The sequence below is a fragment of the Acartia tonsa genome, chromosome 14, assembly GCF_053477335.1.
Source record: "Acartia tonsa isolate MP-2025a chromosome 14, ASM5347733v1, whole genome shotgun sequence".
Lineage (NCBI taxonomy): Eukaryota > Metazoa > Arthropoda > Copepoda > Calanoida > Acartiidae > Acartia > Acartia tonsa.
The window spans coordinates 29,841,586-29,854,858 of NC_137273.1; the positions used below are offsets into that span (position 1 = coordinate 29,841,586).

The 13,273-nt window shown below is 31.3% G+C and overlaps 1 protein-coding gene across 2 annotated transcripts in view; it reads left to right on the forward strand.

The window, feature by feature from the left end:
* Positions 1–13,273, forward strand: part of LOC145305519 (acid sphingomyelinase-like phosphodiesterase 3b) — a 97,015-nt gene that overhangs the window by 62,617 nt on the left and 21,125 nt on the right. For both annotated transcript variants that reach the window (XM_080147147.1, XM_080147148.1), the window contains exons 9-12: positions 3,918–3,991; positions 6,770–6,856; positions 8,550–8,635; positions 9,278–9,375. In XM_080147147.1, coding sequence (XP_080003273.1) covers positions 3,918–3,991; positions 6,770–6,856; positions 8,550–8,635; positions 9,278–9,375 — 345 coding nt within the window. The remainder of the gene's footprint in view (positions 1–3,917; positions 3,992–6,769; positions 6,857–8,549; positions 8,636–9,277; positions 9,376–13,273) is intronic.

A 13,273-nucleotide genomic window follows, 5' to 3' on the forward strand; every position in this document is an offset into this window, starting at 1 on the left:
ATAGCTATGTTTTTTACCAATCATACATTTTATAGTTTTTGTTTTAATATAATTTTGCCTTTCTTGACAACTTTTTGCCTCTAATGGCTAAACACATTGGAGGTAAGTGGCGAATTAGGGAAGTGTAATAAAGAAGCTTCCCTGAAAACATGATTTATTAAGTACTGCAATAATTAAACCTAAAAACTACTAATCTTTTCTGAACATTACAACTTACAAACTTTTTTGATCATTTAGAATATGGGTAATTTCCCCCAAAAAGCCTTGTTGACCACAGAGCCCCCCCCTCATTTCGCTATGATTAATATAAAACAAATTGAAAACGATCAATTGTATCAATTCATCTATATAATAATCAAATTTATCTACCATTCTATTTAACTATCTATAAATTTTTATTTAAAAGTCGGAGGCCTTGAGTTTTTTTATTCTGAGAATTTTACATGTTTGGTTCTTAACCTTTTGTCCTACTTATCAATTGATATGGCTATGTATCTATCTATCCATATATCTATCTTTTCATCTATCTATGAATAACAAGCCTTTACTGATGTTTATAAACCATGAAACAACCCATGTAGTAAACAACATTACAAACTCCCATATCATTACACTATGATGTATTGGCAATTATAAAATAGTTATGTGCCTCTCTGTCAGTTAGTCTGTCTGTTTGTCTGTCTATTTGTCTGTCTGTTTATCTGTCTATCTGTCTGTTTTTCAGTCTCTCTGTACTGCAAATCAAACTGTGATGTATCGGCATTTATGTCCCTCTCTGTCTCTAGTATGTTAGTCTGTCTGTCAGTCTGTCAGTCTGTCAGTCTGTCTGTCTTTCTGTCTTTATATCTGTCTGTTTGTCTGTCTTTAAAACAGTCTTTCTGTGTGTCTGTCTGTCAGTACTGAAACTTCCATAATATTTTACTGTGATGTATTGGCATTTAGAAAATAGTTATGTCCCTCTCGGCTATTCTTGAATTTCAAATACCATTCTATCTATTCATCTATATATCCAGAAATTGTATCTATTCAACTAAATACCAATCAATTTTATCTACCATTCTATCTAACTATCTGTCTATCAATCAATCTATATGTCTATGTATCTATCTATCCATATATCTATCTCTCTATCTATTTATGAAAAATAAGCCTAAACTGATGTTTATAAACCATGAAACAACCCATGTAGTAAACAAAATTCAAGAATTAGGTATCACCACAAAAAATTAAGAGACAGCTCAAAATTGCACCAAAAAATAAAGTTGTCCAATGAGAGGCCGTATACATTGTAATTGACCAATGTTATAATATACACTCGCCTCTCATTGGTTATTTTATCGTGTAATTTTATTTAATCGTCATTTTTTTGGTGCCTTTTTGCGCGGTCTCAAAAAATAACCTACAATCCCCTCCCCCCCAAAAAATTAAAAATTTGTTAGAGAAACAAAACCCTTTGTCTTAAGGTGATTTATAATTGGCCTGTTAATATTAAGTCCGCAAGGAATACTTTTTATTATTACATGTCCTGTTATAATAAACATCAACATCCCCTCTAGGGATATCCAGCCAATTTAAATACCTGGCCTGATACCGGATATTGAATCTATCCAGATACTGGATATTGAATCTATCCAGATACTGGATATTGAATATATCCAGATACTGGATATTGAATCTATCCAGGTACCAGATATTGAATCTATCCAGATACCGGATATTGAATCTATCCAGATACCGGATATTAAATCTATCCAGATACCAGATATTGAATCTATCCAGATACTGGATATTGAATCTATCCAGATACCAGATATTGAATCTATCCAGATACTGGATATTGAATCTATCCAGATACCAGATATTGAATCTATCCAGATACTGGATATTGAATCTATCCAGATACCGGATATTGAATCTATCCAGATACCGGATATTGAATCTATCCATATACCGGATATCCAGCTGATTTTCAAATATCGGGTATCCGGTTATCCGGCCTGATATCTGGTAATTTGCCAGATATCTGGCATTAGAAATCAGCCAGGTATCCGGTTTCCAACCAAAAAATGATCCTCCATTAAATTCTCTTTTATTCACGGCCATTGGTAAAATTCTGCACACACCAACTGCTGTATTACTGTATGATCATATTTTTTCTTGATTTGTTTGCGTTTTTCTAGTATCCCTTAGTCCAGAGTAACATAATAAAATTTACAAACTTTGTTCATAGTCAACAAAACTAAACTTTTCTTTATGTTTACTATCTATCTTTCTATCCCATATATAGTTTGGTGTATTAACTTTATATCTGTATATCTATCTGTCTATTTATCTGTATATTTATCTATCTATTTGTCTGTATATCTATCTGTCTATCTATCTGTTTGTCTATCTGTCTATATATCTTCTTGTTTATCTATCTATTCATCTGTCTATCTATCTGTACAAATATATAATATATCTGTCTATCTATCTGTTTATATATCTGTCTATTTATATGTCTATCTATCTGTCTATCCATCTGTCTATCTATCTGTCTATCTATCTCCATATCTATCTGTCTGTCTATTTATCTGTCTATCTATAAATCTACCTATCTGTCTATCTATCTATCTATCTATTTATCTATCTATCTGTCTATCTATCTGTATATCTATCTGTCTATCAATCTGCCTATCTATCTGTCTATCTATCTGTCCAAATTATCTGTCTATCTATCTGTCCAAATTATCTGTCTACTTTTCTGTCTGTCTATTAGTCTTGATTGTCAATTTTTTTGACTTGTTTATGACGATTTGACACTCTATAAGGTTTAATGTTCGTTTGTTTAACCATCTGATATTTTATGGATGTTGTCATACTTTTTCCCTCCAACGTTTACTGCTTGAATTAAACAGCATATTTATAATGCTAGTCTTGACTCAAACACAAACAAAGATATGTATTTTAAAGATCTAGGACAATTATATCCATTTGTAGCGCAGCAAGATAACAATTTTGTTCATTAAAAAAGAACTATGAACCGATGTTAATCAATCACAAAAAAATTTGTTATACATATATCTCTATGCCTAATCAGAGCTGGATCTTTAAATCATTTCAATGGTGCGCCAAATCGGGGTGCGCCGAATTTCAACCAATCACAGCGCGGCATTTCGTAAAATGCTGTGCTCTCATTGGTGGAAAGTTGGCTCACCCCGATTTAGCGCACCATTGAAATGATTTAAAGATCCAGCTCAGGACTACCCTGTAATATAACCTAACCTAAGCTGACCGAGGGATCTAAAGGGATAAGACAATGGCCGATAAGTTAATTTACATCCCCAATGATGATACACAAAATTACCCCTTCTGTAAATAACAATTATTGCTTAAACAGTTTGGACACTCAGCTAATAAAGCAAGCAAAACAGCCCAACTTCCCCTCCCATATATTAAAATATTTTATAAACAAATTAATTTTGTGAAAACTAATCTACACCTATGCTAAAAGAGGGCAATAATAAACAAAAGGTGACTGGCTATAAATCAAGAATGCTGTAATACAAGGATAGAACAATGTGTGATAAAGTAATCATTCCTATATTTCTTTTAAATAGTCTAATACTTTCTGTTGATCTCTCCCTTACCATTTCTCTTTCTTTTTCTCCCTTTCTAATTTTCTCTATTCTCCTCTCTCTCTCTCTCTCTCTCTTTCTTGCTCTCTCTCCTACTCTCTTATCCTTCTTTCTGTTTCGTAAAGAATGGCTCAGATATGTAAAATTTCAATATAAATAGTAGTAAAGTCATATAGTTAAAAGCTATCAGCATACTTAAGAATTAAAAAATAGTTCCTACTACTGCTAAATCTGTGCAATTTTAACACCAACAAATATAGATTTACCAACTAAGAAATATTATGAATATTTTAATTTTAGGAGGATATTACAAAGTCGAGTTAGCTGGGAGAAGGCTTCAACTAGTAGCTTTAAATACAAATCTCTGGCTAAAGGTAAGTTTATAATGTTATAGTTTGTAATGGCCTTCAAAGTAAACAATGCACTGGGTGTGTCTAAATAATGTCTATTCAATGAAGTAAAGTTATTACAAAGTCGAGTTGGCTAGGAAAGCCTTCAACTAGTCGCTTTAAAAACAAATCTTTGGCTGAAGGTAAGTTTGTAATGTTATAGTTTGTAATGGCATATAATAGATAGACTGATAAACAAACAGATAGATAGAAAGCTAAACAAATAGATAGATAGACAATACAGCAATATATGTATAAACACCTCCAACATATGTAGATTCCTAGATGGATGGAGACATAAATATAAAAGTAAGTTAGTAGATAAATAAATAGATATATAGATAAATGAATAAATAGATAGATAGACAATGCTGCAACGTATAAACCCCTCCAAAAGTTGACTAAAACAATAAAAGATAGATAACTTTGTAAGTAGTTAGATAGATAGATAATCACATAGATAGATAGATAGATAGATAAACAGATAGATAGATAGAGAATACTGCAATATATAAATCCCTCCCACAGGTGACTAAAACAATAAAAGTTCAAATTGAAAAAAAGTTGCATAAGTTTCCAGGGAAACGTAAATATTTTCTAAAGAACAAGAATAGTTATGTAAATAAGCAGTAACAAGACAAGTGTTTTAAAAATCAGCCATGTAACGTCATAAAAATGAGTTATTATCCATCTTTTTTTTTATGAGTTTTCTGTCCAACTTCTCCTCTCGTCTCCCTCATTTTTATGACGTCACAAGTCTGATTTTTTAGACACTTTGTCCAGGTGCATTTGTCATCTAGGTGCTCTTTATTAAAAAATAGCATAAATCTTACCGAGGCTTAAATCTAAAAAATAAAATAGCCTAAGACCAGCTTTAAGATTTAGACAAAAAAAACTTTACTACTTTATATAATAGGACAGTAGACTTAAATACAATAAGCTTTATTTTTTTTTACTAGGGTGGGAGGGGACATTGAACTGTAAATTACACTAGGGCCCAAAGTTTTACATCCAAGTTATTTTAATCGCCGGCTCAAAAACTTTGGGTACTATTGTCAAATTTTAATTGATTGGTTCCTAACTATTATATTGCATAAAGAGCGATGTACTTTGTTTTATTTTTGAAGTAACGTAGCTAATTTATAATCGTAGCATCTGTGTCTTTACATATTTCTTGTACAATAAAGTAAACAAGGAATACAAAATACATAAGAGTAATGGCATATTAATATACAGCTACTGTATAAATAGGGTTAGTCCACCCGTCCGTTCGTTATAATGATGACTGTAGTTATTTTTTGGTCGGCTAGTTAAAAATATATTAATATGAAAGTAGAAATGTAATGTTTTATACAAAAAAAGATTAAAATATAAAAAACACTATTTAAAAATGATATATTGAGCAGAGCTGGATCTTTAAATCATTTTAGTGGTGAGCCAGATCGGAGTGAGCCGAAGGGTGAGCCAGATCGGTTCGGCTCACCCTGATCTGGCTCACCACTATAATGATTTAAAGATCCAGCTCTGGAAAACTTTAACTAAACTTATTACATTATTATGTTATTATTATTATATTAAAGTATATGAAATCATCATAAGATTTTGAACATCCGTTATTATACAAAAACGTTGCTTAATTAGATGGCCGGACAAGTTCTAATATTAAAAGCTACTAAATTTAAGTAAAGTGTAAAAATATAATATCAAAGAAAAATTGAATTATAGAGTAGTTGTTCTTTAACGCATATAACTTTGAATTTTACTTCAATGCGAACATTTCAAACATAGAAATTCATGTTGTGTTTAAAAACAGATAGGTATATAAATATGATGAATTGTTAAATAAATACACAAATTTATTTATAAATATGCAGCTAAACAAAGAAGATACATAGAAGTTCTGATTTTCACTATAGGAGCACCTATCAAGGTCGTCCTAGCTTTTGTTTAGGTAGCTTAGGAAGGTAATGTTTGTAAACTAAAAAAACGTTATTATACAAATTCGGAGAATAGTGTAATAAATAGCCCAATAACCCAGGCGAAATTACGTGTTACCTTTAAACACTTTACTTATGTCAAACTGACACAAATTAAAAATATTTATAATAATTAGCCAATAAGGGGGAGATAGAATGTTCTAAAATTCCGTATAGGTGTGAGTTTTAAGGCTAAAAAACAGTAGTAGGACGATAATATTCACTAAATATGTGTATTTCTTATTGAAAAAAACTATAAATTTTTTTTATGTTAACATAAATTTTATCGTTCTACTACTGTTTTTAAGCCTTAAAACTCACACCTTTACGAAATTTTAGCACAACCTACCTCCCCCTTTATAATTGTATCAAAACAGTTTCAAGCTACAACTTATATAATATACAGCCTGTTAGACTTATACCTTTTTTCTTCTATGGGATGAGGGATGGGCTATCTATAATACCAAGTAGAACGATGTCTGTCTGTCTGTCTGTCCGTCCGTCCGTCCGTCTGTCGGTCCGTCTGTCCCTTAACATCTCGGTAACCACTGAACTGATCGGATTCTACTCTTCAGGGTATATACCTATTGGTCCTGTAGTGGTTTTAAGCTATTTTCTTGGGGGGTGGGACACCCCCAACCCCTCCAAAGATGAAAATTCCCCCCCCCCCAAAAAAAAAAATCAGCAATCCTTCGGTACAGACAAACAAACACAAAGACAGACAAAAACACATCCTGTTATTTTATTATAAGGATTATCAAATGAAGAAATGATATGTATATTTAAGACAATGGAAATTTCTGAAATGGATCCTGGATTTCAGTTTCATTGGCTAGAAGCTACTCTCAAGAAAGCTAGGGATAAACATCAAACGGTAAGTTAGAACCCTGCAGGGTTAAGCTTTCAATATGATTATGTATCTCTCTTCTTATATCTATTATTTTTATATCAACTAGTTTATCTATTCATCTCATTTATCATATATCTATTTATCCATGTATTCATCTATTCATAATCCATTTGTCTGTCTATCCATTATTCATATTTGTTTATTTTACCTTACGTATTTCTATCCATTATCTACCCATATTTATATAATATCCAATTTTCAAACTATCCATCATCCATGTGTTTATCTATCTATATGTCTATCAACCCATGTGTCATATGTTAATTTATTCATATTTATATTAATCTATAAATAAATTTATCCATCTACTACCTTTCTTCCCCTCACCAATTCATCTATCTATTAAATCATCCTTCCATCTACTTTTTTTATTTTTTTAAAATTTTTTTAGATCCTGAAATTTTGATAGCATCTTATATTTAATATATTTTCTTATTAAAAACCCCACTTATATTTTGTTAAACAAGAATGAAAACACCCTATAGCAGCAAAGCCTAAAATAACAAGTAATATCAGGATAGGAAAATGCAGAAGATAAGTGTTAAGACAATGGACGATAAATTTATGAACGTCCCCAATGATGATAAACAAAACTACCTCTATATAGATTTATATTAATTGACAAAAATTTTAAACACTACTATTTTGAAGATTTTAATCAAAAGTTTTAAGCCATCGAATCAGATAACATGTTTGTGTTGTATATAAAACTTGGTATAGATATATTTAAATTCTTTTTGAGCAGTGAATTTTCACAATAAAAATCAAATCATTGTTTCAAAACAGACAGAGTGAGCAAAAGAGTAGTTTCGCTATTCAAGTGTCTTTTCCTAATAAAATAAACTTATATATTTGAAACAAGAGCTTTTTATCACCCTTTGATGATACTTAAAATCTCTTAATTTCTCTCTAATATCTATTTTAGAATTAATCCTTTAATATATCCTTATTCTTGATTAAGTGTAATACCAAAGCAAATCTACAAGTCTGTCTGTCTGTCTATCTGTATTTCTATGTATCTGTCTACCTATTTTATGTCTTTCTGTCTGTATGGCTATCTGTCTATTTATCTACCTATCTATCTACCTACTTATCTACCTACCTATCTACCTAACTATTTATCTATCTATCTATCTATCTATCTATCTATCTATCTATCTATCTATCTATCTATCTATCTATCTATCTATCTATCTATCTATCTATCTATCTATCTATCTATCTATCTATCTATCTATCTATCTATCTATCTATCTATCTATCTATCTATATATCTATCTATCTATCTATCTATCTATCTATCTATCTATCTATCTATCTATCTATCTATCTATCTATCTATCTATCTATCTATCTATCTATCTATCTATCTATCTATCTATCTATCTATCTATCTATCTATCTATCTATCTATCTATCTATCTATCTATCTATCTATCTATCTATCTATCTATCTATCTATCTATCTATCTATCTATCTATCTATCTATCTATCTATCTATCTATCTATCTATCTATCTATCTATCTATCTATCTATCTATCTATCTATCTATCTAGATAATAATATTCGGGCACAGTCCCCCCGGAGTGCTGGAGATAGAGGAAAGAAGAGTAGCACTGGTATTTATCTATCTATCTATCTATCTATCTATCTAGATAATAATATTCGGGCACAGTCCCCCCGGAGTGCTGGAGATTGAGGATAGAAGGCAGCACTGGTATCATCCTGTATTTAATTCAAAGTAAGTTTAATCACAGACTAAGATGATTCATAGAGTAGTTTAGCTTTCTATAGATAGATAAGTTGATAGATATATAGGAAATTAGAAAAATTGATATAAAATAGTTAGATAGTGGTAAAAAGATGGTGAGATAGCTAAATTGGTTTATTGAAAGATAGACCTACTGACGAAGAGTTATACTTGGATCAGAAAATAGCTAAAAAAATATAATATTATAATATTTTAGGAAAAGTAGACCTCCACTAGTGGTGGTTTAATGTTTAAATTAAATAGCATTAAACCACCACTAAAGCTTCTCTAAAATTGAAATCTCATTCGGTTCAGTAGTTATTGAAATCTTAAGTTACAGAAAAAATCCCTTATATATGATACGATAGTTAAATTTGAAGTTATGATTATTATTATTTCAATTTTAGAGAAGCTTTAGTGGTGGTTTAATGCTATTTAATTTAAACATTTGAAACTTAGGATGGTTTTAGGCTATTTCACTCCCCCCTACCCCATCTTTGAATGCTGATCCTCTAGATGCCTCTTCTAATCTTTTTTAAATAGCAGTTTAACGTATCCCATTTCTTTCTTAGAATGACAGACGGACGGACAGCCAAAGTGATTTATAATTTATCATCTATATATTAATCTTAGGTATAACAGAATCGTTCAGAAGTATAGTGATGTTATAGTGGGACAATACTTTGGACATCAGAACACGGACACTTTTAGAATATTTAGAGATGCCAGAAGTAAGTATTTTGTAAATGCTGCTGGATCCAGGAATCTTGCAATAATTCCAGGAACCAGGAAGCAATCGTCACCAGCAATATTTCTAAATGACCGCTCTTTTGTTGGCGGACAGACGAATAAATGGATGAAATAATTAATAAAAAATGTTTTTGTCAAATTAAACAGCTTTTGGCTATCAGAACATTGATACTTTTAGAATATTTAGAGATGCGAGAATAAAGTATATTTTAAAATGGACCGAAAGGGATAATACAAAGATCATTAAATTTATGTACAACCCCATTTATGATATACAAAATTATTCCTTCTGTAGATACAATTAGTAGTTGTACCGTTTGGAAACTATTAGTTTTGAACTAACTATTCAATATTCAATAAAAGTCTTCAAAGTTGTTGAGCTAACGAATAAAAAAACGTTGTTATAAAACTTTTGGGACTTGTGTAATAAAAAATTTTCTTTTTTAAAAACTTTCTTTGGGTGGCGGACGAATAGATGGACGAAAAAATCATTGAAAAAAAATCTTTTTTACTTGGTTAATACGTTTTAGATTAATAGCTAATATGGCTATAGGAATACCGATATATATTCAAATTATTTAGAAATGCTAGAAGTAAGTATTTTTGTAACTTTCTTAAAGTTATCAAAAAATATGATTTTTCTATGAATATCAAACTTAATTGTTAGATAATCTGAACAAGATGTTTAAGAATGTTATCTTATACAGCAGCAGAGTAATTGAAACTGGATACATTATTTGTGTCTTCACCAGAAATATCAAAAGCAGCTGAGATAATCCAGTTTCTCGTATGCATTCGAATCCGATGGATAGGAACCGGTTCTTATCAATACGAAAAAACTATGTCTAGCATCGTATTATATCCAGTTTTCTACGAATATAGGTATGTACAATCATAAGATAAAACCAGTTTATTTAGCCCGTGCCTTCGGCACCTCGGGGCTAAAAAAACTAGTTTTAATCTCATAATTGTACATTATATATCCGCGGAAAGCCGTTTATATTCAGGGAGTAAGGGAGGGGACAATGGATCGAATATTCAATTTTTAGGAGTCTCAGACTTTGGGGACTGGCTTAAAGGGAATGTGCAAGAATTTAGCAGTTTCTGACTGAGTTTGGGGACTTGCGCATGAAATGCCGCTACTCGTTATGTATATTTTGAATATTGCAGACGGGGAGAAGGGATAAGGGAATTGGGGGGGGAAGGGAAATAAACACTCGTTGTGTTAGTTTGTTTGGAATGTAGCAGACGGGGAGAAGGGAGAAGGGAGGTGGGGGTAAGGGGCAAGGGAAATAAACAGAATAAAAAGGGGCAGTCATATTCTTGCTAGCAGCTGGCCGGGTCCAATAATCTTTTAATATAAAAATCACACCAAAAAACCTCAATATATTTCATCAAAAACAAGTTGTGATTTCACTTTACATGACGCTATGGAAATCTATTATTCAATTAACAATCCCTTTATAATTTCCAACAAATTTATTGGATTAAACTGGATTTCATGCCCTTTCTTAGATAACTCTTATATTGAATTAATTGTCCATTGTCCCCTCCCTTACTCCCTGGTTTATATTACGATGTGAGAAGTAACTATTTTCCCATTCATGAACATCTGGAATTGTTGAGTAGGTTCGCTTATAACAACCTGAGGAGGGAATTAACATATGACTGTAAATGACAAAGGTACCCAAAGTTTTTAAATATTGTTATCTTATTCGTTGGCTCAAAAACCTTGGGTACTTTTATTGAATTTCAATTGATTAGTTCCAAACTCCTAGCGTAAAACAAATAATTTCAATTACAAAAGGAGTAATTTTGATCATCATAATGGGGGATATATAGTATATCAATCTATCGTCCTTTTTCTTATCCCGGCCCTATATATCCCTGTAGAAACCAAAACAAAAGACTAAGATAATAGTAGAAAATTAGTTTTCAAGAGAAATATAATTATTTCTTAAGTTTAATTATAATATGAATTGTTGACAAAATTTCTCATACAACTACTGAACCACTAACTGACCATCTTTTTTAGTAAGTAGCGCAGCTACTATATAATTAGTGTCTGTCCGTACGTAGCTATGTCATAGCAGAATCTTGCCAAAGAAAGTAAAGTAAATTGACATATAAAAAAATATTCATTATTTTTACAGGAATCGTCATGTAAGGTTTTAAATAAATAGGACATGCCTAAATTGAAGTTAAATTTAGTAGCGAGGCAACTCTATAATTTACTTTGTCCGTCAGTCCGTAGCGCTAAGGGGGGAAACGTGATTTTTCTCGGCTCCTATTCAAAATAGACAGCTGATATTTTTAGTGAAGATTCCTATTGCATATGCACATCTAATCTATACATTGTTTTGTCCATCTGTCTGTTATATGGGGTGCTAGATCGATTCTTAGATTTTCAAGTTTTCGTTATTTTCTCAATTCCTTTTCAAGATAGAGGGCTGAAATTTTCAGGGATTAAACAATTTTAGGTTCTACTTATTCACGAAATTTTAATCAGATTTGTCTATGAATTGGTGTGCTAGATCGATTCCTGGATTTTTAGGTTTTCGTGATTTTCTCGATTCCTATTCAGGATTGACGCTGAAATTATCAGTGATTGAATATGATCATATTCTTCATATTTTCATCAAGTTTAATAAAGATTTGTATATTAATTAAGGTGCTAGATCGATTCCTAGATTTTTAAGTTTTCGTGAATTTAAAGGTTTCCTGTGTCACCTATTTTATCATGTTAAATGATTATTGTATGACACTGCTCTATAGTAATATTTTACCCGATATCCTTTCATAATTTTTGAGCTTCGCTACTTATGGATGTTATCATTTATAATTATCCATATTTTGATCAAATTTAAGGGGGGGGGGGGGTTCCACTTTATTATAAAAGATTTAACCAGTATTTAAATTGTTTAATAAGTTTCAATGTTTATTTAAACAACTTTTAATTTAAACTTTTAAAGACAATTGAGGAGATTCATGTGTTTTATATTCTTATGTAAATAGTTGGATATTTATCTACATGTATCTATCTATTGTCTTATCTATTTATCTATCTATCTATCTATCTATCTATCTATCTATCTATCTATCTATCTATCTATCTATCTATCTATCTATCTATCTATCTATCTATCTATCTATCTATCTATCTATCTATCTATCTATCTATCTATCTATCTATCTATCTATCTATCTATCTATCTATCTATCTATCTATCTATCTATCTATCTATCTATCTATCTATCTATCTATCTATCTATCTATCTATCTATCTATCTATCTATCTATCTATCTATCTATCTATCTATCTATCTATCTATCTATATATCTATCTATCTATCTATCTATCTATCTATCTATCTATCTACCTGCAGTGAATGATTACATAACAACATGTGTTGAAACTGAAGCACCTCTTGAACGAGAGAAAATCTTGCTGAAAGGTTGTGTTCATACAATATTACCAAGAAGGGAGAGGCCATTATCTAGACTTTATCGATTTTGATTGGTTGGTTCATTAAGTTGAGAGTTCAAGCGTTTCAACCACGTCAAAGGAGATAATTTTGTGCATCACCATTGGGGATGTACATCAATTTATCTGCCATCCTGGATCCAGTGTTGGGGCTTTTTTCAATGCTAGCAAATTGCTTTCTGCTCTTTTATAGCAACTTGGCTGTTTTAATATTTCTGACTAATATTGGCTGATAGTAAAAGACCCAAATGAAAGCCGGCACAGGGTCCACAAGGTGACAGTTATTTAAACCCTGACCCCGCTAATGTTTTACACTTATCCATTCGCCTGAAGATTCGCCTGGCAAATGCGCAATCTATAATACAAAGAAGCTTGATGTCTATTCGTCTGTCTG